The 24,287-nt window shown below is 37.6% G+C and overlaps 3 protein-coding genes, 1 long non-coding RNA gene and 1 pseudogene across 7 annotated transcripts; all 5 read right to left on the minus strand.

Moving 5' to 3' along the window:
- Positions 1-2,994: 2,994 nt before the first annotated feature.
- Positions 2,995-7,312, minus strand: LOC147500719 (uncharacterized). Its single transcript, XR_015194736.1, has 5 exons — positions 7,214-7,312; positions 6,138-6,270; positions 4,171-4,278; positions 3,985-4,089; positions 2,995-3,484 (listed from the first exon to the last, which is right to left on the minus strand). It is a non-coding gene; the product is annotated as an uncharacterized LOC147500719 (long non-coding RNA).
- Positions 7,313-8,031: 719 nt separating this feature from the next.
- On the minus strand, positions 8,032-9,948 carry LOC147500720 (G-type lectin S-receptor-like serine/threonine-protein kinase SD1-1). 3 transcript variants are annotated; one of them, XR_015194739.1, is made up of 6 exons: positions 9,638-9,948; positions 9,393-9,553; positions 8,954-9,073; positions 8,621-8,741; positions 8,379-8,539; positions 8,032-8,216 (listed from the first exon to the last, which is right to left on the minus strand). XR_015194739.1 is itself a non-coding variant. In XM_086559409.1 (4 exons), the coding sequence occupies exons 1-4, from the start codon at positions 9,571-9,573 to the stop codon at positions 8,512-8,514; spliced, it is 450 nt and encodes a 149-aa protein (XP_086415535.1). In that variant the 5' UTR covers positions 9,574-9,945; the 3' UTR covers positions 8,224-8,511. The 3 variants fall into 3 exon arrangements, 1 of the variants encoding a protein (XP_086415535.1); XR_015194737.1 differs by having other exon boundaries at positions 9,393-9,945; XM_086559409.1 differs by lacking the exon at positions 8,032-8,216 and having other exon boundaries at positions 8,224-8,539; positions 9,393-9,945.
- Positions 9,949-11,691: 1,743 nt separating this feature from the next.
- LOC147500721 (1-aminocyclopropane-1-carboxylate oxidase homolog) lies at positions 11,692-13,475 on the minus strand. The gene is made up of 3 exons (XM_086559410.1): positions 12,859-13,475; positions 12,698-12,779; positions 11,692-12,397 (listed from the first exon to the last, which is right to left on the minus strand). The coding sequence occupies exons 1-3, from the start codon at positions 13,228-13,230 to the stop codon at positions 12,390-12,392; spliced, it is 462 nt and encodes a 153-aa protein (XP_086415536.1). The 5' UTR covers positions 13,231-13,475; the 3' UTR covers positions 11,692-12,389.
- Positions 13,476-14,446: 971 nt separating this feature from the next.
- Positions 14,447-16,231, minus strand: LOC147500722 (putative serine/threonine-protein kinase WNK6 pseudogene; annotated as a pseudogene). The gene has a single exon (XR_015196500.1). The product of XR_015196500.1 is annotated as a putative serine/threonine-protein kinase WNK6 pseudogene (transcript).
- A 1,296-nt stretch (positions 16,232-17,527) lies between these two features.
- On the minus strand, positions 17,528-24,189 carry LOC147500723 (NADPH-dependent diflavin oxidoreductase 1-like). Its single transcript, XM_086562342.1, is given in 12 exon segments — positions 17,528-18,249; positions 18,341-18,557; positions 18,905-19,024; positions 19,704-19,838; positions 21,534-21,644; positions 21,793-21,867; positions 22,824-22,921; positions 23,123-23,307; positions 23,524-23,615; positions 23,704-23,808; positions 23,884-23,961; positions 24,049-24,189. Coding segments are annotated over 12 exon segments (1,875 nt in total). The 3' UTR covers positions 17,528-17,731.
- Positions 24,190-24,287: the final 98 nt, after the last annotated feature.

A 24,287-nucleotide genomic window follows, 5' to 3' on the forward strand; every position in this document is an offset into this window, starting at 1 on the left:
CGGGGAACATCATGCACCGCAATCCATCGTACCGTGGTTCCTGCCATAGCGGCATCTGTTGCCTGAAGTGATGGATATGGTCCGCCGGGTCCCCTTTCCCGTCGTACCTCTCGAACCGAGGTTGGTTAAAACGCTTTGGGACCTCCGACGCCCAAATGCCGTCCGCCAACGGATTGCGGTTTAGCCCAGCCACCACCTGAGTGGCCGCTCCTCCGCGACTTTTCTCCTTCTGCTGGTTCGCTTCCCTATCCCTATCTATCATTTCCTGCACCTGCTCCATAGTCAGACCGGTCACCGGATTTTCCACCAAATTGGGTTCCTCTCCTTCCTCCCCCAAGCTATCATCCTCCTCTTCCTCCAGTCCTTCCTCTTCTCGTTCCCTCTCTCTCCTCAAACCATCGTTCTCTTCCCTTAGTCTTCCGATCTCCTCCCTCATAAGCCTCATCTCCTCCGCCCCCAGATCTGCTCTTCCGACTCCTTCTTCCTCTACTCCCGCCTCTGGCGTCATTTCTCGCACTGGTACTTTCTTTAGTCTACCTACTCGTTTCTTCGGAGCCATCTCTATTATGCTTTTGTTCTTCCCACAGACGGCGCCAAATGTAGTTACACAAAATATGCTAGGACCTCTCAAAACTCACTCCTCGTCTTTCTCTCTCTCTTTGTGTCGCCGACCTTCTCCCCTCTTTTCTTTCCTCATCCTCTCTTTTTTATATCCCTTCTTCTCACGTCTTATCCGTCCATCTGTCCCTCCATCCAACCATCCCTCTTTTACGCATTACCCACGCCCGCGTCCGCTCTAGGGTTTCCCTGGCCACGATCCCCTCGCCACGATGGTCCCTCCCCTGTGGTACTCCTCCCTCCCTCTGATGTCCCGCTGACCTGGTCTTACCCTAGGTTTCATTCCAATGCTCCCGTCCTATCTCTTTTCCCTGACTCCACCAGGAGATCCGCTGACTTGACAGCCTTTTTCGCCAATGGGCCCCTACACAATGGCATGGCTATCATCTTTTAGGCTTTTAGCCCGGAGAGAGTTGAAGTCCTGGGTCCGCCCCTGAACACTGGGCATCTTCAATTAAAAAAGAGATACATATATAAGCATTAACCTCTAATATTTTCCTTTTTCTTCAAACTTCAGAAAAAGTTTGACCAATGGCTTGAATTTCATGACCGACATCTTCATTCACAGGTGCAACCGTAGTAGCAGCAGCTTCACTTTCCCCAATGGTGTTTGGTATCAAGCTTGTGATATTACTCCCAGCTGGAAATGACAATCTCATATGAGATTCAAGAGATTCTAATTTGCAAATCATTCCCAAACTGAATCTTACCCGTTCTTCGTATTCTTCGATGGGGCTCTCAACAATATGATTGAATATGGCATCTGGGAGTTGAGGAAGAAACACACGCAACATGCCAACAAATATTCGTTGTATGTTATGGTATAGTTCCTCATTTGTTGCATAAGTTCCACGGTGGATGAAGTCAACAAATTCACTTACATCATCCCTCACAAATTCTGGGACGGACTCGGAGAAGAGCAGACCAATGAAAATTAAATAAATCATTGAAAAACAACAAAGAAATACACATGGAAATGATGCAATTGCACAGGCATATTTCACGCACTGCTTCGTACTGCTTACACAAGAATCTGATTCATAAATCACAGCACGTGGAACCATTTTATCCATAATGATCTGAACTTTCTCGAGAATCTCCTTAGGAAACCCGAACTTCCATAACACTTTTGCATACATGAATCTTATTGTATGTTTGTCGCTTCCCAGATTTCTTTTTGCTGTCAATGAAATGAATGATTTCAAAGACTTCATCAAATGCCCTGGTTAGAGATACATTTAAAGAACTTGGTGTAGAGAGTTTGGCTATTTCCACAAGCAACAACATGTGAAGAGAAGACAATTGATTCCCTGCATTATTTAAAGCAGCCACAAGATCTTCTTGCCATGGAGGAACCTCAGATAACATCTTAAGGAGTTCAGGGCAACCATTTTATTCCTCTTCATCCATCGTTCCATGTCTTCCACAACTTTCGTCAATACCTGTTCTTCTACTTCCATTTTACGTGCTTCAAGTAAAATTTTGAATTCCGTAGTGGATGTTTCATTTGCTTCTTTGGATGTGCACCTTTCTAACCGAATGGGGGTCAAAATTATTGTAACCACAATGGAAGAAAAACTAACTACCACGAACTCAATATAGCAAAGTGGAAGGTAAATCACATATCTTATGCTCATTGCCAACCATTTCGGGGCATTTAACCAAGAGAACAAATGTAGAAATTGCAGATAAGAATGTGGAGCATACGCTAATCCTTCAAAATTAAATATTGTCTCGGAAACCAACGATAGCGATCTAAATCCAATGGCTACCGTAACAACGACAATAGTTAGAACTTGGACCACCACCATCAACCACATTGACCAGCGATAATCAGAAACTCCTTCACAAAACTTCAAATCCTTAAAAATAAGGGATCGGAGCACAGCTTGCACTAGAACCACTGAAGAAATTGTGCCAATCATTGATGCATTATTCAAAAATAGGTGTTTACACAATAAGAACTGTGGGTTGGTGGTAAAACTATGTATATAACAAATTTCCAGGCGTTGCAACATACTATTCTCACCCTCTTTCATGAGATCTTTATTTTTGTTGGCATAAGAGCTCTTAAAACCATTCACGTCAATAACAAAAAACCAAAACCTTATCAGCAGAAACAACATGGAGCCCAAAATAATGAAATGTTCTACAAAGAAAGAAAAATCACACCAGTGGTCATTTGTATAACAATATTGACCAGAACAGTAATAACAAAGATGCTCAACGCTGTAACGTTTGCGTAGGATTCGAACTCTCCATTACTTCCAAGAGATGGCATCATAAATACCATTGTTATGCATATAAAAACAGTGCCACTGAGCTTGGACAGTTGGTCCTGAGCACTTGGCATTGGAGTAGTAAGATCGACAGGAATTTTTGTAGCAATTGATAACAGAGTTAATGTAACTGAGTTAAGTGAAAAGAATCGACATGGAAACCAGAATTTCTTGTGAAGAATTCCAGCGAACACATCACACATGATAAGTATTAAACATACCAAATTTGCTACTGCAACATATAAGCCAATCCAAGAGACTGGAGAGGAATAGTTGTCCACGTTCACCATAGTTCCATTAACGCAGAAATTATTAACCATTTTTACTGATCTGAAATTTGTTCAATACTTCGCTTGGGAATTAATCCTTGTTGTTTGTTAGTTTCAGTAGATGTATATATATATACATATACATGTAGCTTTCATCATTTGGGATCCTTGCTACTTTTACTTTATTCTTCTGGGTAATGAAATGATGCTTCCTCTTCCCTCAAGGCACCCTACAACGTGGGTGCGTGGGCAAGCTTGCTATTTTTCTTTTGCTTTGAGAATCTCCTTTATCACTTAATAAGCATCCTTCTACAATACCTTATGGGAGAGAACACGCCATGGAAGATCAGAGCAAGATGGAAAATAGCCACTTCGAAACTTAGCTCCTGGCGAATAACCCATACCTTTCGCGAAACTAACTTTGGAGCTGACGCTGCAGCAAGGCATGCTTCAACTCTTGATAATAGACAAGCTGTTTGGAGTGACATTCGACCAGGTTTTGTCCCAAGAGTGGAGTGTCCCTTTCGATCCTATTTTAGATTCTGTTAAGTCAGATGAAATGTAATCTTATTATCTCTCTGTAACACATTCTTTTATTCGTAATACTACTCCTTACTTGCGTGCAAAAAAAAAAAAAATCCTTCTACAATACCTATCCTATACGAAAGAGCAACATTTCTGTTATATTTTATGCACTAACATCTCTTTTTCCGAAGAAGCAAAGGAACTGGTCCATTTGATGGAAACAAATTAAATGAACTGAAGGATGATAGTGACTATCACCGTGTCATTATTGTTAACTAAAGCTCAAAATTTACCTAGCTAATGAGATGAGGAGAGGGGCTACTGATGCTTCCACGTTCAATATTCTGTTCAAAGGATGCCGAGCTGAGATTATCAAGCCAATATCCTGATGGCACCCCCTGAGCGAGCATGTTTATTGCTACTCAAAACGATATTATGTGAAAATTCATAAAATGTTAAGCAGGTTTTTAAAGGATTACCCATGGATCCGCTCATCCATACTGGTCTCCTGAAAAACCAAGTCTTGGATGTGAAAATAGTCGCTCTGTCATATTTGAAACCAAGACTATTCTTCCTGGACTTGCAAACTGTCATATTTGAGGATAAATGATTGATAAGTGTGTTGCTACTTGCTAACCATACATGATACATATACGCCTTCGACAACAACTATCTATTAATTTATTCTTGGTCGTTGAAGTCTTGTGATTTTGACAACCAAGAGAGCGATGAGTATGACTAATGTTTCTCAAGATAAATGACTAATATTTGCATGGGAGATTCAATTCACCACATTGATCGTAAGGTGCAGATGCAACTTGTTAGTAGCTCTGCCCCCTTCTGGCTGATTGATGGTCGTGGGTGCCTAGCCCAGCGCATTGGACTGATTTTCAACACGCCACTACTCCACTAGACCACTAGTGTAGTAGTGTCTAGTGTAGTTATTCTGGACTTCTGGTCATATGCAAAAATTTCCTCAAAATGGTTAAGAAATCCATTACCTGAAGATTGGAACTGATGAAATCTGTAAAGATATTGCAAAATTCTGAGCAATTCGATTTTTGTGTTATGATTAGATGATGCAAAACCAACTTTTATATTAAAGTTGCAGTCAAATAGCAACTAATAAAACACCAAAGTCCCTACCAAGTTTGGTATGCCCATACTTCACCACCACAATATTGGCAAATCAAATAGCAAAACCACATTTTGTTTGTACTTTTATGTAAAATTTTCGCACTCAAACAAACACCAAACATATCATCAAAGTCAACTAACTTTCCAATTCCATCTTGAACCCTGACCACATTAGGGTTTCCCCCACATATATAGTTTTGTGTTACTATATATAACAGAAAATCTACACGTGTCCTCACATCACAATAATAGTAATAATAATAATATATATATATACTAGCCATTTTGCCCGGCCATGCCGGATTGTTACATTTTACAGTAAATACCTTCGTGATCTTAGTCAGAAATCTCATTGATACAAATAAATATACATGTCAGTGGATACAAATATATGTCTTGAAGTTATGCAATGTTTGAACTCCTGTAATAGTAACATAATTAAGCTTATTGCAGGCTGAATGAAGTGGCACATGTTAGGTATATCTCATTCTATGTTAATCTGACCTTGAGAATATTTAATAAGCCTATTGTATTACCATGACTACTCTATTAATACTGAAAATCTAAAGAACCGTCTGTGTAGTTTAGTGTAGCTCGATATTATAGTGCACCAATATTGTACCCATTCAAATGCAAGCACACGGGTTAAATATAATAACAACATAATTTATTAAAAGTATCGTATGGTAACAATAATAAAATGCATCAACAATTAGCAATGATAAATCATGTCTGCACCATTACATATTCATAGTTATGTTTCAGTCTTTGCCTTCAGATTTTTCTTTAGAGTGGTATCATTGTATGCACCATCTCAATACTTGACATTCAATCTATTAGGACCTGCAATGCTATCGTTATCTCTTAATAAACAACCATGCAGTAATTATAACTTAGAAATCAGGCTTAGGAAATGTCCCTTTCTAGCACTTGATCGCACCATTTAAGAAGCGCCAATTTATAAGCTAAGCACGCATCTTGTAACATAAATCCATAGCTTCCCACAACTACTTTGCTAATCGACTCCAAGTTCAATAGCTTGCTACATTCATGCACCAACCACAACAAAAGAGTAGGAGGTTGAGTACCAACTATTGGCTTTAAGACATGAATTGAATCATCACTCCAAAGCAAGCTAAGAAATCAACTTGTATACATTGATAGAGAAGAAATTTAATATATGAAGCATATTCTAAATTTTATCAAGCTAGGTTAAAATTTCAGCATGATCGAATGAACATGAATTTTTTTAACCATCATATAAAATTAATAAGCAAATTAAGACGATTCAAAGATGTTAGAGACTTACTGTTTCTTTGAATGTGTTAGGATGATGGTGCTCTCTTTTGTATGTGAAGATCAACGTTGTTGTTTTATCTCAAGCTCTTTCAATTTGTTTACGGGCTTGACAATTCTACACACTTATGCACATGTAATACCCCCTAAAATCAAAATAACTGACATAGTCAACGTCATATACATTAAAAAAAGAAAAAGAAAAGAAAGATTGATCTCAGCTCCATCCAAAATATTAAGACTTTATGTATGTATACCTCAATAACTTTCAAAATCTTGCCTATATGAACCTACCCTATATCTTCATACATTACATTTGAAACCATTGTCTCTCATTGTACAACGTAACTTAGTAGTTAGATCTTGATTCAAAAGAAAAAAATATGGACTTATTTATCACCTGTTGTGTCCTTTTATTAACAGTCTTAACCCTGGTACTAATACCGAAAAATCAAAATAACTACGGTTGATTTTCAAATTACAATAGTATATCAAAACCAAGAGTTATTGCTCCATCAAAAGAAGGTTACTAATTTTATTGAACCATCATCAAGTGCTCTTCCATTGAGCTAAGGATCCATTTCAAGATACATCAGTATAGTGTGCAAGACAACAATGCTACTAAAAAAATATAAACATGGGGCTTAATTTACGACAAACGTAACATAGAAACCAAAATAGATATAAATAATACCAAAAACAAATATAAAGCCATGCATTTAGTTCATTTAATTTTAAGTGCGGAGAAGGAAAATTCCTTTAGGCTGCAAGAAATACTCTAGATATCCATATGGTATTCAAGCATTCATATATAAGTACTTAAACTATTATGTGCGGCACATGTACTAAAAACAAATAAAGAAAAGTAAAAAAATAGACAACATTTCATATTCAAACGGACTTTACTGCTTCAGTATTACCCAATGATTACATGCCCTTCAAAAGAAACACTATATCTACAACAGATTGCCACTATTAGCACATGCATCTTCAGGAGAAATGCACCAATGGGACCAACCTGACAATATGCAAACTACTAAAATAAATGAACTAATCATATATAAGAATGACAATACTAAAAGGTAATACCTTGTCAAGCGGAATTGAGGAATTGGTGTGGGAAAAACAGAAATGGTGAAATCGGCATAATCCATGATCATTATTAGAGCTTCTTGGGAGCAAAAACTCGAAATGGTGAAATCGGCATAATAACGCTTAAGCACATGAATACCATCAAATAGTGATTGCAAATGTTAAAATTCTTCGTTCAAGATCAAAACGAACAAATAGTGGTTTCTGTGATGCACGCAAGCACCTACAAAGCATGACATATATCGATAGTCTTAATGCGCAATCCAATTCAATAATGCTTCACACTTTCATTTTCAGTTCAAGATTTAATATCAAGTTGCAAAAGTTGTGAAATATCACTATCACCACAACGAAAACAGAATCATAACTCATACTTGGTGAGACATTGTAGCAAACAATTAGAACCCAATTTAATTCAACACAAACAAATTGTTAACTATTACTAATTGAAAATAGAAAAGGTAACATATAATTTGTAATTTCACACTTTCATTTTCAGTTTACTACGAATACCAAGTTGTTGCAAAAGTTGTGAAAGATCAACAGGAAATTCAAAACACACTAAAACCAAAATAAAATTATTGAAAATTTGATTCAAGCACAAACCCATACTAAGATCGATTCGGATCTGATCCTTCTCCTCCCAAAGGTAACCCCAACCTTTGATAATGTTCCTCCGTCGGCTGTGCAGATTCCGAAATTCGATAACTGCATGTTCTCCATCTCAATCACCCGGCCCTACTGACCCCTAAAGCTTACCCCTCACCTCAAAATTTTCTTTTGAAACCGATGTTTGTTTGATGGGGTTCAACTATCACGATGATCTATATATGCTTGCTGAGGTCGGTGCTTCACCTTCCTAATTGAAATTTGAAGTGGAATTCTAATTTGATGGGATTTAGTCATACTTCTAATTTTGGGAACCAAGCAGAGGTTTTAAGAACGCTATTTTTTTTTAGTTTATAAGGAACTTGTATGCATCATGTGACAATTGAGTTTCCTGCAAACAATTGTTGAAGCCAATTCAAATATGGGTATCTTAAAACTCAAAACAATGAAGTAGTATCATCAAATTAAAGAGAAACCGCCACCAAACTTACACCAATATAGAAAAACCTGCGCAAAAACTCTATTGTTGCCATCAGACCACAAAAACTCATACCTGTGGTTTCTTCTTAGTGTTCTCTGGACAAGTTTGCGCAGCCGAGATAATTCCTATAGAGCAGCCATTAATAACACCTCGTTCTTAAACTCGCTGACACCTTGTATAGAGTTCCTTGAGAGCCTCTTTACAACTATCTCTCGTTCTCCATCCAACTTGCCCTAGTGATATTCGTTGTCCACATAGAAAATCATATTAAGTTTACCTTCTGAATTTGTGAAGACTATATGAGTAAGAATTACCTTATATACAGGACCAAAGCCACCTTCTCCCAGCTTTTGTCTTCTGAGAAGTTATTTGTTGTTGTTGCTATTGTACTTAAATCAAAAAGCGGCATTTCTAGGTCATCTTTCTCACATTCACCTGATCAGAGGATGATCATCGTTATGCAAAAATTTTGATGTACTACAAAATACGAAGATTATTACATAAATGTTAAGGATATGCACTTAGCATAAATGAACCACTGCACCTTCATAAGATGTCTGACATATGGATTTCAACAATAAAGGCATGGTTTGGTTCTGATGCCTTAAAAGCAAAGAACAATGGAAACAAAAATTCATGAACAATACCGTTGGGTTTTCTCTTCTTCCACAAACACCAGGTTCCCAAGCTTAACACAATCATCCCAGCAGCAAATGCAATGCATATGATCATTATCACACGTTCCCTCTTTGAATTGCTTTTAGAAGCTTTGAACACACATTACCCGACAATAGATTATTTGAACATGTAGTCAGGAACTATGAAGTTAGACATAAATTTTATAACACGTAAGATGAGCATTAGACCACTACAGGTATGAAATGAAAAAATGTGTTGGCTTAAAGCATATCGCAGTTGAAAAACGAAACCGTGAGTGTTTCATTGTAGAGCTATTAGTAGAAGAGGAAAAACACAACATCAAGGTATACAATTCATTGTAGAGCTAATAATGGAACGTGAATAGGTGAAGTGGTTAAATAAACTGTGCGAATTAATATTGTACACAAAGAAGTTGTGAGTAGATACCTAGCTCAGAAGCCGCCATACGAATGTAGAGATCTTGCCCTACCCCAGTCAATTGTCTCATATCGATTAGATCCTTAAACCACATAACACAACCACTTCCATCTCCTCTAATATTAGAGTTAGTATAAGCCATACATGAACAATTATTCAAGCACTTCACCCTGCATTCCTCAAGATTCATGCTACTGTTAAGCCATGAGTTTGTTGTATCACCTGTTCGGGTTTAAACGAATATAAGTCATCACCTGTTCTTCACCACGACAACCACTTTTAGAATTAAGAAAAACAACCATTGGAGCTTGAGCAGTTCTTCTTCGATCTCTTGCCCTTTTTAGAATTCGGATATAGATGTGAGGCCATCGCTATTTTTTGAGAGAGAATGTGTGGTTGGGGTGTTTAAGTAGATTGGGGTTTTGTTTATTTATTGGGTTGTTAATTACTTTGTGTTTTTTTTTTGTGTGTTTACGGTGAAGGCGAAAAGTTTCTTTTTAAGAATCAATTTGTGCGTTTTAATGTTCCGTAGTTATATCACGAATCAAAATTGTAATTGGCGTGTAATTAGTTTGTTCTTAATATATGTATCTCGAGAACATCTAAACAATCTCGAGAACATCCTGCATCCAATGAAATTCAGGGCAAGGATGAATTTATAATAAATCAAAATACTGTCCTGCTTTCTAATTAATTTTGTGTCCTTACTTAAAAATATTGCCGACGCGGGTCTTCATGAGATGAGCATTTTAAGCCCTCGTGCAATAATGGACTTAGATTACAATACATTCACAATCAGCACTACAATCACGTATGTGAATTGATTAACCCAATAGTCAATGGATCGACACATCTGAAATCGATCAGTACGCATGCCAGTTTTTTTTTGAAAAAGTAAGCTGAGGTTAAGGTATACCCCCACCTGATATTATTGCAAAAGGTTAAACCTTACAAGCTAAGCCTCCCTAAGAGTTAGATCATTGAAAGGAGGAGCACAAAGACTCTATATCGACAAGCTTCAAACCTAACATACATAAGATAACATATTAGTCATCCTACAATCGAACTTAAGAAAGTAGAGATGATAATCCTACTTTCTAGTCATGATATCTTTAACAATCTTAGAATGATCCTTTTTAAGATGAGTATGTGCTTTCTCATAGTTGCAAAAGAAACCTTCGCAAGTACAACACACATAAGTAAGTCCCAAAGTATCATCCCAAAACTTTTTGGTGTAGTCTTCAAGATTTCTCATCTTCTTGTTTTTTATTAGCGACTTTACCTTCTTTATCATAGCAAGCGTAGGCTCTATTTCTCCTAAAGAACGCTCTTGGATCCTTTTGCTTCTTTTTGGCTTCACAGTAGTCCATTGATTTTGATCCTTAGAAGGCGCTGAGCTCTTATGCAAGCCAATTGTTGGGGCTACTGTACGCATGCCAGTTGATCAGGTCTTAATTTCTGTTTTTATAAATAACGTACAACTGTTTCCACCCTACACAAGAAATTTGAAGAAAAGAGGCCGGGCAAATCCAACGTAACTAGCTGCAAGAGTGAATTAGTTGTTTCCGCGTATGAAAGGATTGAATCATTCACACACTGAAACTAAAACTAATTTTGAGTCCTGTGAAATATTTCGAATTGACTGTCACCTGTTGCAGATGTAACATGGAAATGATGTGGGATTTAAGGCCATCCATGTAAAAGAGGAAGATTGTTGTATCGAAATCAACGACAAACTTGCAGTGCCTTCATTCTTACTGTTGAGAAACATAGACTCAGTATAACAATTACGGATGGCAGGTGAACTGGACAAGTGTGGCATATCACCGTTTTGCATATTACCGTTTTCTGATGTGTTGTATCTATGTCAAAAGTATTTCAAGCTCTACCCCACCTTTTTCCCAAGTGAGTGGATGCAAAACGGTTACACTAGCGTAGGCTTAAAATGTCTTATATTTCAAACTGGGAGAAACAAGTCAAATAACGGAACTGAATGGATGGTCTCAAGGATGTTCTTTTACTCGTACGAAGAAATTTAGGAGTTTTGAGAGGTACCATTTCATAGGTGTTGCCGCCTTGTACTTGTACCGTTGTTATTAATTAGAAGGATTCGTCAGAATCCAGATGTTGGCATTTTGCAGGATTCAAACCGTTTGGTAGCACTAGACTACTTAACTTTCAAAGTGAGTTTGGTGCAAAATGCCCGACTGCTCCCACTGTTTATATTTTAGTGCCAAATAATCTTGAGAAGAAAAACTTGCAGGATTCTAAAACTGTGACCATGCATCGAGTTAAAAGGAAGCAGCACTAATACAAAAATGGTGTGATTAAATAACAAATAATCTGAGACAGTTACAAAACATCTTACTTAGCCTAGAGGTATATTATTTGATTTCACACAGACGAAATTGGACCTCTCAAGAAATACAAGTTCAGGATTAAAACTTAAACAAGATGGTTTTGACTCTCTTTGTTTAAGATAGAAATGACTCCTGATTGAACCGAACCATGCAACGATCTCAAGACCAGGTTTCCACATGGTACTTACCAGCCTTTTCCAGTGCTCTCAGCCACCTAACAGCTGAATCCTTAGGAACCACACCTTCTTTTGCAACTATTTTTTCAATGCACGACATAACATCTGTAGGCATTTTGGTTGAAGACCCTGCAATATATACAGCGGCCCCAAAGCTTAACAAACTCCAAATCCGTTGGCTTTCTTCCTCCATCTTATGCTGAACATAAAGCTTAGCTTCTTTGGCTGGTCTCTCGAGAAAGCAACAAAGAAGCCTCCTTTTCATGTTCAGCAGTCGCAAAAAACCTCATAACTTGAAGATGAGCTCGTCTTGTTATTAAGGAAGTTGAAAAACAAAAGCACAGAGACTAAGAGACATGCTTCATTACAGTTCATTTGCTTCAGATGATCGGCTTTGAGCCCAATAGCCTCTGATAATAACTCAAACATAGCGTCTCCTAAAGTAGTGACATGCTTTGCATACTCAATGGTTATGTCTCTGTGAACAGAACAAAATAAATCATCAGTGGGGATTGTTTGGGATGTAGGATGAGATCAAAACATGACTATGCTTAGTATCATATTACTAATATGAAAAAAATTATATTAAGCCAATCTAATTCAGAATCTACAATCAGGAGATAAGGTTGCGCAAGATTGTGTATGCTAGCCTTCCTTGAATTCGCCGCAGTTGGATTATACTTTTTCAAATGAAGGCAATGCTATCTAACTGTGAATTCCAGAGAAGCTAAATTAAACTTGCTATTCACTATTGGAGTAACCAAAATCGAAACCATACCCGCAAGCAGCCGGTAATTCATTAGGATCCAGTGGAGCAGGGGTAAAAATCTCGACAGTAAAGGTGTCCCTCCAATTAGCAGCTTTAGATGTATAAAGATCAAAGTTACTATTAAACCTCACTCTTTTCTTTCAATCACGACTATAAAACTGTTTCCTTACCTCATCATCGTGTTCATTAAATCTTATCACCCCTTTAATCATCTCATCCAACACACTTAATGGCACCCAGTGATTCACAACTTGAAAAAATCCCCACTTCTCTGATGCAACTTTTATCTCATCGACCACTTTTTTACGATCTCCTTGAAGGTCTATCAACGGAATGTGGAAGCGGGTCGGATTGGAATCTGAGTTCTGCTTAAGTTCATTTGCAGGTATCATGAACATCTTTGGAATATTTGCTAGGCCAGAGTCAACTAGTCCTTTGACACCAGCTTTTGTTTCATCAAATGCTTTGAGTTCTTCAACTCTGTTGTAATCTGACTCACTTGATATGCTAGATGGAACAGCTGCTTCTTTGGTGATCACCATTTTTCTCTTTAATTTTCAATGTGTATAAAGATTTCTATGTAATTGAGATTCTATTAAAACTAACATTTGGTACTTGTTTATTATGAAAACAATTAAGTCAACATTCAATAATGGTGCATTAGGTAGGCTGTAATGCATTCGTTGTTTAACACTTTAACCTTAAATTAAATCTGTAGACATCAGCTTAAATTTAGGATCATAGTAGTGTGGAGTGTGGACTGTAGACTCTACAGTGTAGAGCAGTGAGATTCTCATGATTCTCTGATGCATGTCTAATCTCATCAATTACTTTCTGATGTTCTCCTTGAAGGTCTATGATTGGAACTCTGAAGTAGGACACATTGGAATCTGCCTTCAACTGATTGAGCTCATTTGGAGGTCTGACGAATATTGTTGGAACTTTCAATATGCCAGATTCAACCAGTCCTTTAACACCAGCTTTTGTTTCATCAAAGGCTTTGAGCTCTTCAGCTCTGTTATAACCTGACTCTGTTGTGTTAGAGTTGATGGCCTCCATTTTCTATTTTTTTTTTTTATTTGTGTGCATGCTGAAGAGTGAGTTTGCTAGCTGGGAACCTACTTATAGTATTTGAATTAATTTGAATATTACCTATTAAAACCATTGAAATTTCACAGTTTGGGAGGGAGGTGTTTCTAAATTGAGCACATAGGAGATCACAAATTGCCTACTCGATGGTGGAGAGGGAGTTCCTGAAAACCTGGCTATCATATAATGTAGAGATTAGTTGCTAACAGATACTTCAGCCAATTTTTATTATTTCATTTTCTTTCTCCCACTAAAACAATGTCCCAAAGGATGTTTGGGCTGTTGTTGTATTGTTGTATGTAACGCAATCTTGCATCTTAATGCACAATTCTACTGGTATGACATTGAGTTCTATTGATATTGCATTTAACTCGTGACAACCACCACTTGGGTCATTGGGAGCGTTATGGATGGTGAGTCAAGATGGTGCTCATTGTGATTTTGAGAGATCCTTGACAGTCCATCTATTGCCTACAAATATCAGGATTCACTGTTGCATGTTTTCGGAACTATTATGCCCCTGACAATTAAGATATTGTGTTCTACTAAGTTGAACACTTGCACGAAATCAATCAAATCATATTTGTGTTATGGTCTCCTAAGTGTGTTAGTTGTGCATGTTTAATGGTGGAATGTTAAAATGCTAGCAAATTAACAAGAACACACAGATTTACGTGGAAAAACCCTGAGACCAGGGAAAAAAACCACGGAGCCACACTGAATCCACTATGCTCAAAGGCAAAAACGAAGCAACAATACAACAAGGGATTCCACCTGCTTTTAGTCTCTATACAAATAGAGTTACAACATGTGAGTGCAAAGAGTTCGATCCATGAAACGCGCTTATTCAATTACCACTTCCATCTTGGAGCGGAGCTGCATCAAATCTTCTAAACTCGCACTATCTTTTCGGTGACAATCTTTGCTTTGCTTCCATAACAGCTTGATGCCACTTCACTGATATTTCCTTCAGTGCTTGCTGTTATTGCAATTCAATTTGCTCCAACTTCATTTCTATACTCTTCATCATCACTGTGGTCATATATAAGTACATAACAGAAGAAGCATATCTGGATCAAATCTGCTTAACTTGCTATTTTATTTGTGACAATCTTCTTCTTTGCTTCCATTATAGCCTGATGCCTCTTCACTGATAGTTCCTTCAATGCTTGCTGATATTGCAATTCAATTTGCTCCACTTCCTTTGTATACTCTTCATTATCACTTTGGTCATCCATAACAGAGGAAGCGCCGCTGGCCATGTTAATATCTGTGTCCATTTTAACTCCATCAAGGACACCTCCACTATATTTCATAGGTCCTGTAACATTAGATACAGATGTGCTGAGAGAAAACTTCTGACTGTTTCCGTTTGTCGACATATCAGAACATTTAGCTTCAGTCGTAACAGTTGACTTTTGAGACTCAGTATCAGCATGAGAGATCTCACCAAGCTTCAAACGCTCAAGAACTCTGTATGTTGGTCCTTTAGAAATATAGGCTGCTTTATTCTGAACATCAGAAAATCCTTCAACTTGCAGGAAAGGGTCCTTTAGAAGCTCCTTTGCTGGCAATCTCTGATTTGCCGGGAGTAAACACTTCTCTATAAAAGATTTCACTTCCGGATCCTCCACCTTACCGAGCGACTTAGGCATAACTCCTGTTATAACCTTCTTAAATATCTGACATGGAATTTCGCACTCGTTGTAAGGCTGTTCAAAAGTCACCATCTCTAACAAGCACATCCCAAAAGAGTATATATCCGCCAATTCATCATAGTCCCCTTCATACACTTCGGGCGCAATATATGCAGGAGTTCCTACAAAAGTATGTTTATGTTGATTGGCCTGTTCCATAACAACCGCCAATCCTAGATCGCCGATTTTGACTTCTCCATGATTACCATTAATAAAGATATTATCACACTTGATATCCCTATGTATAATGGGTGGGCTATGACTATGAAGATACTTCAACCCCAATAAAATCTGTATTGCCCATGACTTCACGGCTTTCAGATTAAACCTTTTGTGTTTCTTTCCATACTGTCTCAAACTACCAGATGTAAACAACTCCGTGATGATATTTATAGTCTTGTTCTTGTCATCTACCCAAGAATTGTAAAACTTGATTATATTATTGTGTTTCAATGACTTCAAGAGACGTACCTCATTATGAAGCCTCTCTAAATTTTCTGGCGAACACAAAACTTCATCGATCTTAACTTGACTCCAAGCAACTTCAATTCCATTAACTTCATCAAAACCCTTGTAAACTATCTTGGAAGCGCCTGCACCAAGAACTTCTTTGAAACGGAGGTATCGACGAGTGGGATCAGTTTCCACAACGTCAGGATCGGGTGGCTCTGAAACATCACAACATTCTTCTTCACACAAACTCATTCTTCTTCTTCTCTCAAATTAACTTTCTTGCAATCACTCAAAAATATTGAAAAATTTAACAAATTGTAAACCTATTTATAACCCTCTGGTATTGTGATTAGGAAACTTGATTTTCACGCAATACGCAATTGTACAGAAAAAAAACAAACGGGCCCATATGACAATATTGGACTTTGAATCACGCGGCTGGTAAAAGAATACGGGCCCAGAGACACAATTTGACTACACAAAATTCAGGCTTTAGGCCCACTTCTGTGATCGACAAAATTTGCAGTGGTGTCAAATGGGGCTGACCCGGCCCTCAAATAATGAAACCCTCATGCTTTGAGGGCCGGGCCAGCCCTACTCTCATTTACTTTGAGGGCCGGATCGGGTCGGGCCAATGCTTAAATCTCAAAGCCTTTACCCGCCTCTCAACCCTCTCGAGAGGGATTGAAGGGCCGGGCTTGAGGGCTAAACGTGAGGGTTGGATACTATGTTATACATTTTATTTACAAAATAAATTTAGAAATATTAGTTAAAAATGATAAAATAGAATGCACTACACAATTAAACCTTCAAACTACTAAAAAAACTTGTTAAAGTTGTATTAGTCAATTAAGATTAGTTAAATTCATTTCATAAAATATTATAATGAAATTATAAGGTTGGCAAACTTAATAGATAAACGATCTTTTAAGTGATTTTTAACATATTAATGCTAAAATGAAATATATTCTAAAATAATTTATTAAAATATATGTAATAAATTTTGAGGGCTTAATGAGGGCCGGGTTTAAGGGAGAGGGCTTAAGTTTCAAAGTCTAAACCCTTACTCTCCCCTCAAAGGTTTGAGAGCCGGATAGGCCAGGCCCACAAATGTGTGAGGGCTTCATTTTGAAGGCTTTTTCAGCCTATGGGCCGGGCCGGGGCGGGCAGGCTAAGGGTTTGAGGGCCATTTTGACACCCTACCGTACACCGACATGAATGAACAACAGAAAAAGGACTGGCATTTTCATCAAACATTCACACATTTCGCTTCCAAACATTCGAATAAAATACAACTTTTTAATAGAATTGTCCGAATTATTAAATCAAACTTTAACCTAATTTAGTTTGCCAGAGAGCCCAGAGTATATGCTATCTTTGCATGTATTATTTCTATTCGTGAATGGTATTCACTAGCACAATTAAGTGCAGGATTCAAACCGTTTGGTAGCACTAGACTACTTAACTTTCAAAGTGAGTTTGGTGCAAAATGCCAGACTGCTCCCACTGTTTATATTTTAGTGCCAAATAATCTTGAGAAAAAAAACTTGCAGGATTCTAAAACTGTGACCATGCATCGAGTTAAAAGGAAGCAGGACTAATACAAAAATGGTGTGATTAAATAACAAATAATCTGTGACAGTTAGAAAACATCTTACTTAGCCTAGAGGTATATTATTTGATTTCACACAGACGAAATTGGACCTCTCAAGAAATACAAGTTCAGGATTAAAACTTAAACAAGATGGTTTTGACTCTCTTTGTTTAAGATAGAAATGACTCCTGATTAAACCATGCAACGATCTCAAGACCAGGCTTCCACATGGTACTTGCCAGCCTTTTCCAGTGCTCTCAGCCACCTAACAGCTGAATCCTTAGGAACCACACCTTCTTTTGCAACTATTCTTTCAATGCACGACATAACATCTGTAGGCATTTTGGTTGAAGACCCTGCAATATATACAGCCGCCCCAGAGCTTAACAAACTCCAAATCCGTTGGCTTTCTTCCTCCATCTTATGCTGAACATAAAGCTTCTTTGGCTGGTCTCTCGAGAAAGCAACAAAGAAGCCTCCACCCTTTTCTTCTGAAAGTACTCCACCAGACTGTGCATGAGATAACCAAAAATCTCTATACAGAAAATCGTTCTCCTCATTTCTACAGCCAAAGAAGAAAAGAATTGGAGCTGTTGCCTCGGAAGTACTTTGAGACTCTCTCTCTGCTACAAATGCGCGAAAAGGGGCACATCCAGTTCCGGGTCCAACAAGTACGAGGGATGGAGGAGGAAGAGAGCCTCGGCTAAACCATACGGGAATACTTATGCCTACAAAATAACATAGATCATGTCAGGATAAAAGATATGCACAATGTTGCACTAGAAAGAACACAAGAAGTTTATTATTATTTATGCATACTTTCTTCAGGACCAAGTCCAGCTAACCATGTTGAACAGAGACCAGACCGATTTCTCTTGTAAGGCGTCTTCCAAGACACTACACTCACAGTCAGGTGGACTTGCTTTGGATGAGCTAGAGGAGAGGATGAAATGGAGATTGCTCTTGTTTTTAGTGGAGGAACCAGTTGCACTAGCCATTCAAAAGGCAATTGCACAGAGGGGAAGTCCTCCAATACCTGCATCACAAACTAAATTAATTTCTGAGAAACTAAAAAGCAATCTTATGTTCCACTGATGAGTGTAGAAAACAAATAAAAAATGAACCTAGACAGTTAAGTTAGAACAGAGTTTGGGTTAAATACGACAAATGCAACCAGCAGAATATATTTTGAAGGGTCTTGCACTTATTTGAGAATTTTCCCTATCACAAATCAGATATACTGCCATAGATCATCCACACAAATATACTTCAGAGTATCAAATTTTTTAAGTTTTGAATTAATTTAAGTGCTAAAAATTAATTTTTTCCATGAGTTACGATATGGGAAGAATGCATTCTACTTGAAAAGCATGATCAGTTCACCTCAAGAACAGTTCTCCGTTCCTTCTGGTTGTACTGGTATAGATCATTTCTTCCTTCAGGTGAAGCAAAATACTGCAGCCTTTCCTTTTCATGTTCAGCAGTCACAAAAAACCTCATAACCTGAAGATGAGCTCGTCTTGTTATTAAGGAAGTTGAAAAACAAAAGCACAGAGGCTATTTGCCTTCAACATTAGAAGTGAGAAACGATATTGTAAGGAAAAGAAAAAATTCAACTTCTTTAAAAGGATAGACTTAAAACATCATAACGACTTGACATTTTTTTAACATTCATAGATTTTCTTGTCTACCAATGTCCACATGGACACCTAAACATTCATCTAAATCCAAAACGACGCAATAATGTAAAATTATTCTAATCAGTTTTTTTTTTCTTCATTCAATTCCATCTAAAGTCAATTTACGTGTTAATGCTATTTTTTCTTGACAAGACATACACACCCAACACACAAACACACAAAAGGAAAAGGAAATGTTTAACAGAACAGTATCTATACATCCCATACAGGCATCTGTTCTTTTTATGTGAATTAAGTGTGTCCTCTTTTACTTTATACTTGCTTTCCTGTTCAATGTAGTGTTGAAAATAGATGTAAAATACACAGTTCAATATGGAAGTGGAGTTACGAATAATCCAGGAAGGTATCAGACATGGTAACATCTACTTGAGTAACTGACTTAAGAATAAAGCAAGAGAGGATGTTCACAACCACAGGCAAAGTTTACTTCACTTAAAAAATCACACAATTAAATAATTTTTTTGAATATACTAAATTCTTGCCTCGAAAAAATAATGTCGAGGGGAAGCTGATGCTATATCCATTGTCAGTTCAACAAAAGATCTCAATTTGACTGGACCTCTCAATGCATTTGAAGGAAAGCCAGGACTCTCAATCTCAACACGCTTTGGTAGAACCTAAACACAAACACATTATCAGTTTTTAATCACAAAAACGCTGATACAGAGAACAGTCATTCAAGAAAGGCGAGAATATATGCACCAGTTAAGCACCAAGCCTGGATACTGAAGCAAATAAGTCATAAATAGGTAAAACAACATACATACAAAACGGGATTTAAAAAACATGAAAGTTTTGGGCAGTTTACAGTAGTAATTAGAAGATAGAGAGTAGTACTGATCCTGCTTGGGAAGTTCCTCCATCACCGGTTGTTAGTTTACGACGAAAATTCAAGTCAGAGAAGGGATGCGAATTTTCCTCCCACGAATCGATGTATGATTCCAATTCCGACCACACAAAGAGGGATGGTGTTTCCCCTCTTAAAAAATGTTACTACCACCACCACAAAAAAAATTCACCTTTGTTGGTTAGGCAAACTCCCCAATCCTCTCCTCCTGATCAACTCGGTAAATCATCTAAAGAAAGAAAAAGAAGTCGTTCTGATCCTGCTTGGGAAGTTCCTCCACCACCAGACTATGAAAGAGAGAGACAACGTCAACATCTTTTGTTCCGAAAAGCCACTCGCACAACCTTCCCACTGTCTCTTTCTCCAAATCTATGGGACCAGCCCACCACACCAGCTGAATTTGACGAGTGTCACAACCATCAAGAAGACGTTGTTCAAAAATTACCAATACAACAGCTAGGTGCCTTAGTCCATCACTGGAACACTTCACCCCCTTCTTACTTGTCAGTTCAGGTTGACACTCTTGAAGGCCAAGAATTTCAGAAAGAAGACCCAGATGGAATTGATTTTCAAATTGCTAATTTGAGTGTCAACTTTAATACCCCACTTCCGTCATCTCCAAGATATGGAATTGTAGTGAGTTACTTAAACTTTCTACTGATTATATGGATCCGTATATATCCAATTTCGAAGAGGATTTTGCTTGCCCCTACAAAGCAGTTCAATGTCTCTTCCGTGACTTCCAATATCCGTTGTGTTTCTTGACAAGAGTACTAGCAGCATTTTAGTGCCATGTTATTTGTTTGAGCCGATATTTGGGCAACATTCGAGGTCGAATTTTCTGCAACCCAACGAGGGTGACGTATACGACTATGAAGAGCTTTTGTACGTTAATGGATTTTTATAACTCCAAACTCGAGGACGAGTTTCTTTCAAGCCGAGGAGATTGATGCATGAGCATGGATTATTAATTAATTAGTAGTTTCTATTTTGTTTGGTTTCCTAATTCAATTAGGAATAGGAATTAGATGGTTTCTTATTTGGTTTCCAATTAGGCTTAGTAGTTGTTTTCTTATATAAAAGCATCTAGGCCTTCATTGTTAGATGGTTATTATGGAATATTAATTCTTTGAGAATTGTTCTTCATGTTTGAAGGTTTAAACCCTAGATTTAGGTGTTTATTTTATTAAACTCAATTGATGTTCATCCATTGTTGAAGCTTCCGCCAACAAGATACATCAAGTACCCAGCAACTTTTAAAGACAAGATAAAATTTGGCATTGTTGATTGAGTTAATGGTTTGTATGAGACCTCATCTGACTTTTTAACGAGGCAATTTCAATTCTGCTAAAATTTAAGGGACTGATGATCTAAGAGATGTCATAGAGAAGCACTCAGAGGCAAAAGAAAATCAACACAGAGATCGTTTCCATAAAAACCAATAGTTGCAAAACACAATACATACAGTGATGTATGAGTCGGGATTCAGATTACATCGCTGTATGAAAGCTTCCACCGCAGAGGGATCTTGACTAGGGAGAACCTCAAGAGCATCTCCCACTTGATATCTCATACCCTGAAAACAGGAACATAGTTTCACAAACTAAAAGAGAAATGAGGTTGCATATGCATTGAAGCCGTGAATGTTATAATGAAGTTATTCAATAGTCAAACTTGTACTTCATGACTTCCAGTTCTGACAGAAAATCAAGTTTGGAACTTACAGGGGAGAGAACTTCAAATTCAACGTGGCACACATCTTTTCCACATCCAACTCTTGTCAATAGCTTTTTTTTTATCTACAATTCAAATTGAGAGTAGCAATGAAAAAGGTTAAGAAAACCCTCACAATGATGATAAGTGGTACATCATCTTAATGCATAACAACGAAAAAGTTTGCTTCTAAAACAAATCTAGAGTAAGGCGGAACAGAATGCTTATCACAGCAGCAACATACTTAATCTATTAATTAAATAAGCACATCCTAGTAAATCCACCAGCAGCCAGTAATTTAATCATGTAAAAGGAAAGCTGATAAAAGTAGAAGGTAGGTCGCATTAAGGAATATGATCTCTTCTTCTGTCCAGGTCTAAAGGGAAAGAAAGCCCGAAGAAACACTGGTCAAGGTATTAGAAAAAGCTGTAGGCTGGACACAATTGGATTGGATTTTCATTGCTAATTCAATTTTCAAGTTCTCTGGTGAAGCAATCATGATGATTCAATAATTGTAGAAGATAGCATGTTTGCACTTAGCACAATTGCCACAGCCACATATTAGTAATAATGCTACTGGTGAACAGGCTTGCTAGCAAAAAAACTCAGTCCTCCACAATTTTGAAAATCTTACTGGTCTTAAAACTAAAATACAAAATACACACAATCTGATAGGATCTGCCATATTGTCACCTCTCCCATCCATATACACACACCAAACAGAAAAAACCTGAAAAAGGTCCCCTTTTAGCTAGTACAAGGAATATATGCTTTGAGATCTTCAGATTGAGGTGTGCCTATCATCGAGTCAAATATCAGCCTAAAGCTGAATGAAAATAAAGTTCCTATTGGAGCTACGGATAGCAACTTAATCCGCATCTACAGAACTCAAAACTTGTATCCCCAGCCCATACCCAAGGAGGGTTGCATTTGGCTTACAAAATATATATTTTCATGATTCATGTGAATATATGTTATCAAATTTGACAGCAACAAGTTTACAACTAGGCATGTGAATGATGAGGGAGAACGTTACCTATACCATTTGTAAAAAGCAGTGAGGCCTAAGTTTATCACGACCAAATTTTGCAGGGGACATGAAACGAGCTCTCTCAATCTGCAACCAAACACACTCCAAATCTGATACAAACAAAAACCATTATCTTGTTAATACACGCCATTCCTTAAAATAACTTGTATTGCAAACCATTGTCAAACACATCTTGTGGTTTGGCTTTCACTTTCATTGAGCTAAATTCCATAACTTTCAAAACGATGACATATTAAATTTTACGGCATTTAGTGCAATAACCATCAAGTAGCTTTGAATAAGATGAGAACCTGAGGCAGATGAAGAGTTTGGCAGCAGATTGTCAGCTTCATGGTATATGACTTGAAATTTGGGGTGAACTAAAATCTCCATAGCAGAATCTACATCTGCAATTCCTCTTACGAACACTGTTGGACTCATTTGATTTAAAATTCTCCACAAAGATGACAACCAGGGGTCCAGAGCACCTTCATACCTACGGAACCCAATACGTTCAATCCCAATTTAAGAAAAAACTATTTTCCAGTAAGCAAAAGGTTATGTCAAACAACATTAACATCGAAGAGATAATGTCTCTATTATTCTACATCAGCAATGTGTCGGAGGTAATAAAATTCAGATATCTGATGTAAGTGGGATAGATAATTATTATGTCAAAAAGCGAAAAAGAAAATAAAAAGTATGGCCATACCCTAAAGGGTGCTGATCATCTCCTAGACTTCTTTCAATTATTGGTGTTCCTCCAAGATCTGAAAGTCTTTTGTCCAGTTTCTTTGCTGCAAATTGCAGCCAAAAGTTCCACATACACACATTATTATGCATCTATCTCATCTATAACAACAGATAAGATAGAGACGTGAAAACAATTTACATTAAATTTTTGATAACCAGAGTCTCCCAACCCAAACACTGCATAGCGGACTCCTTTCAACCAATTCTGACTAAGATTTTTCTGCAGCAGAAACCTCCAAAATACCTGCATTATCACCAAATAAAGTAAAACCAACAGTGCCTTGGAGACCAATATATAAAGAATAATAAATAAACCAACCTTCATGGAATCTGGTATATCCCCCTGCCCCGTAGTAGAAACAACAAAAACAACAGCTTCCTCATTCGGTAAAGTAGTCTGTAACAACAACAACAAACATGTAATGAGATGAGAACCAATTGAGTAACATAATATGTATAGTATATGAAAATGAAGAATTTATACCACGTGGAAATCATCCATTGAAAGGACTACTGCGGCTGGACAGCCCCTGTGTTGACTTCATCATGCTTGGCGCTCTGCAGCGTCTAAGGCGTTTCCAGTTTGAGATGCATACAGTATTAAGAACCGGGTATTGTTTTCCATTGCTTGCTTTTTAGACCCAAATATGGAATTGGGCGCCGTCCAAGCAATCAATAATTAGTCAAACATGCCGCCGAATAACAAAAATTCTAGAATTGTAA

The sequence above is a fragment of the Coptis chinensis genome, chromosome 5, assembly GCF_015680905.1.
Source record: "Coptis chinensis isolate HL-2020 chromosome 5, ASM1568090v1, whole genome shotgun sequence".
NCBI lineage: Eukaryota > Viridiplantae > Streptophyta > Magnoliopsida > Ranunculales > Ranunculaceae > Coptis > Coptis chinensis.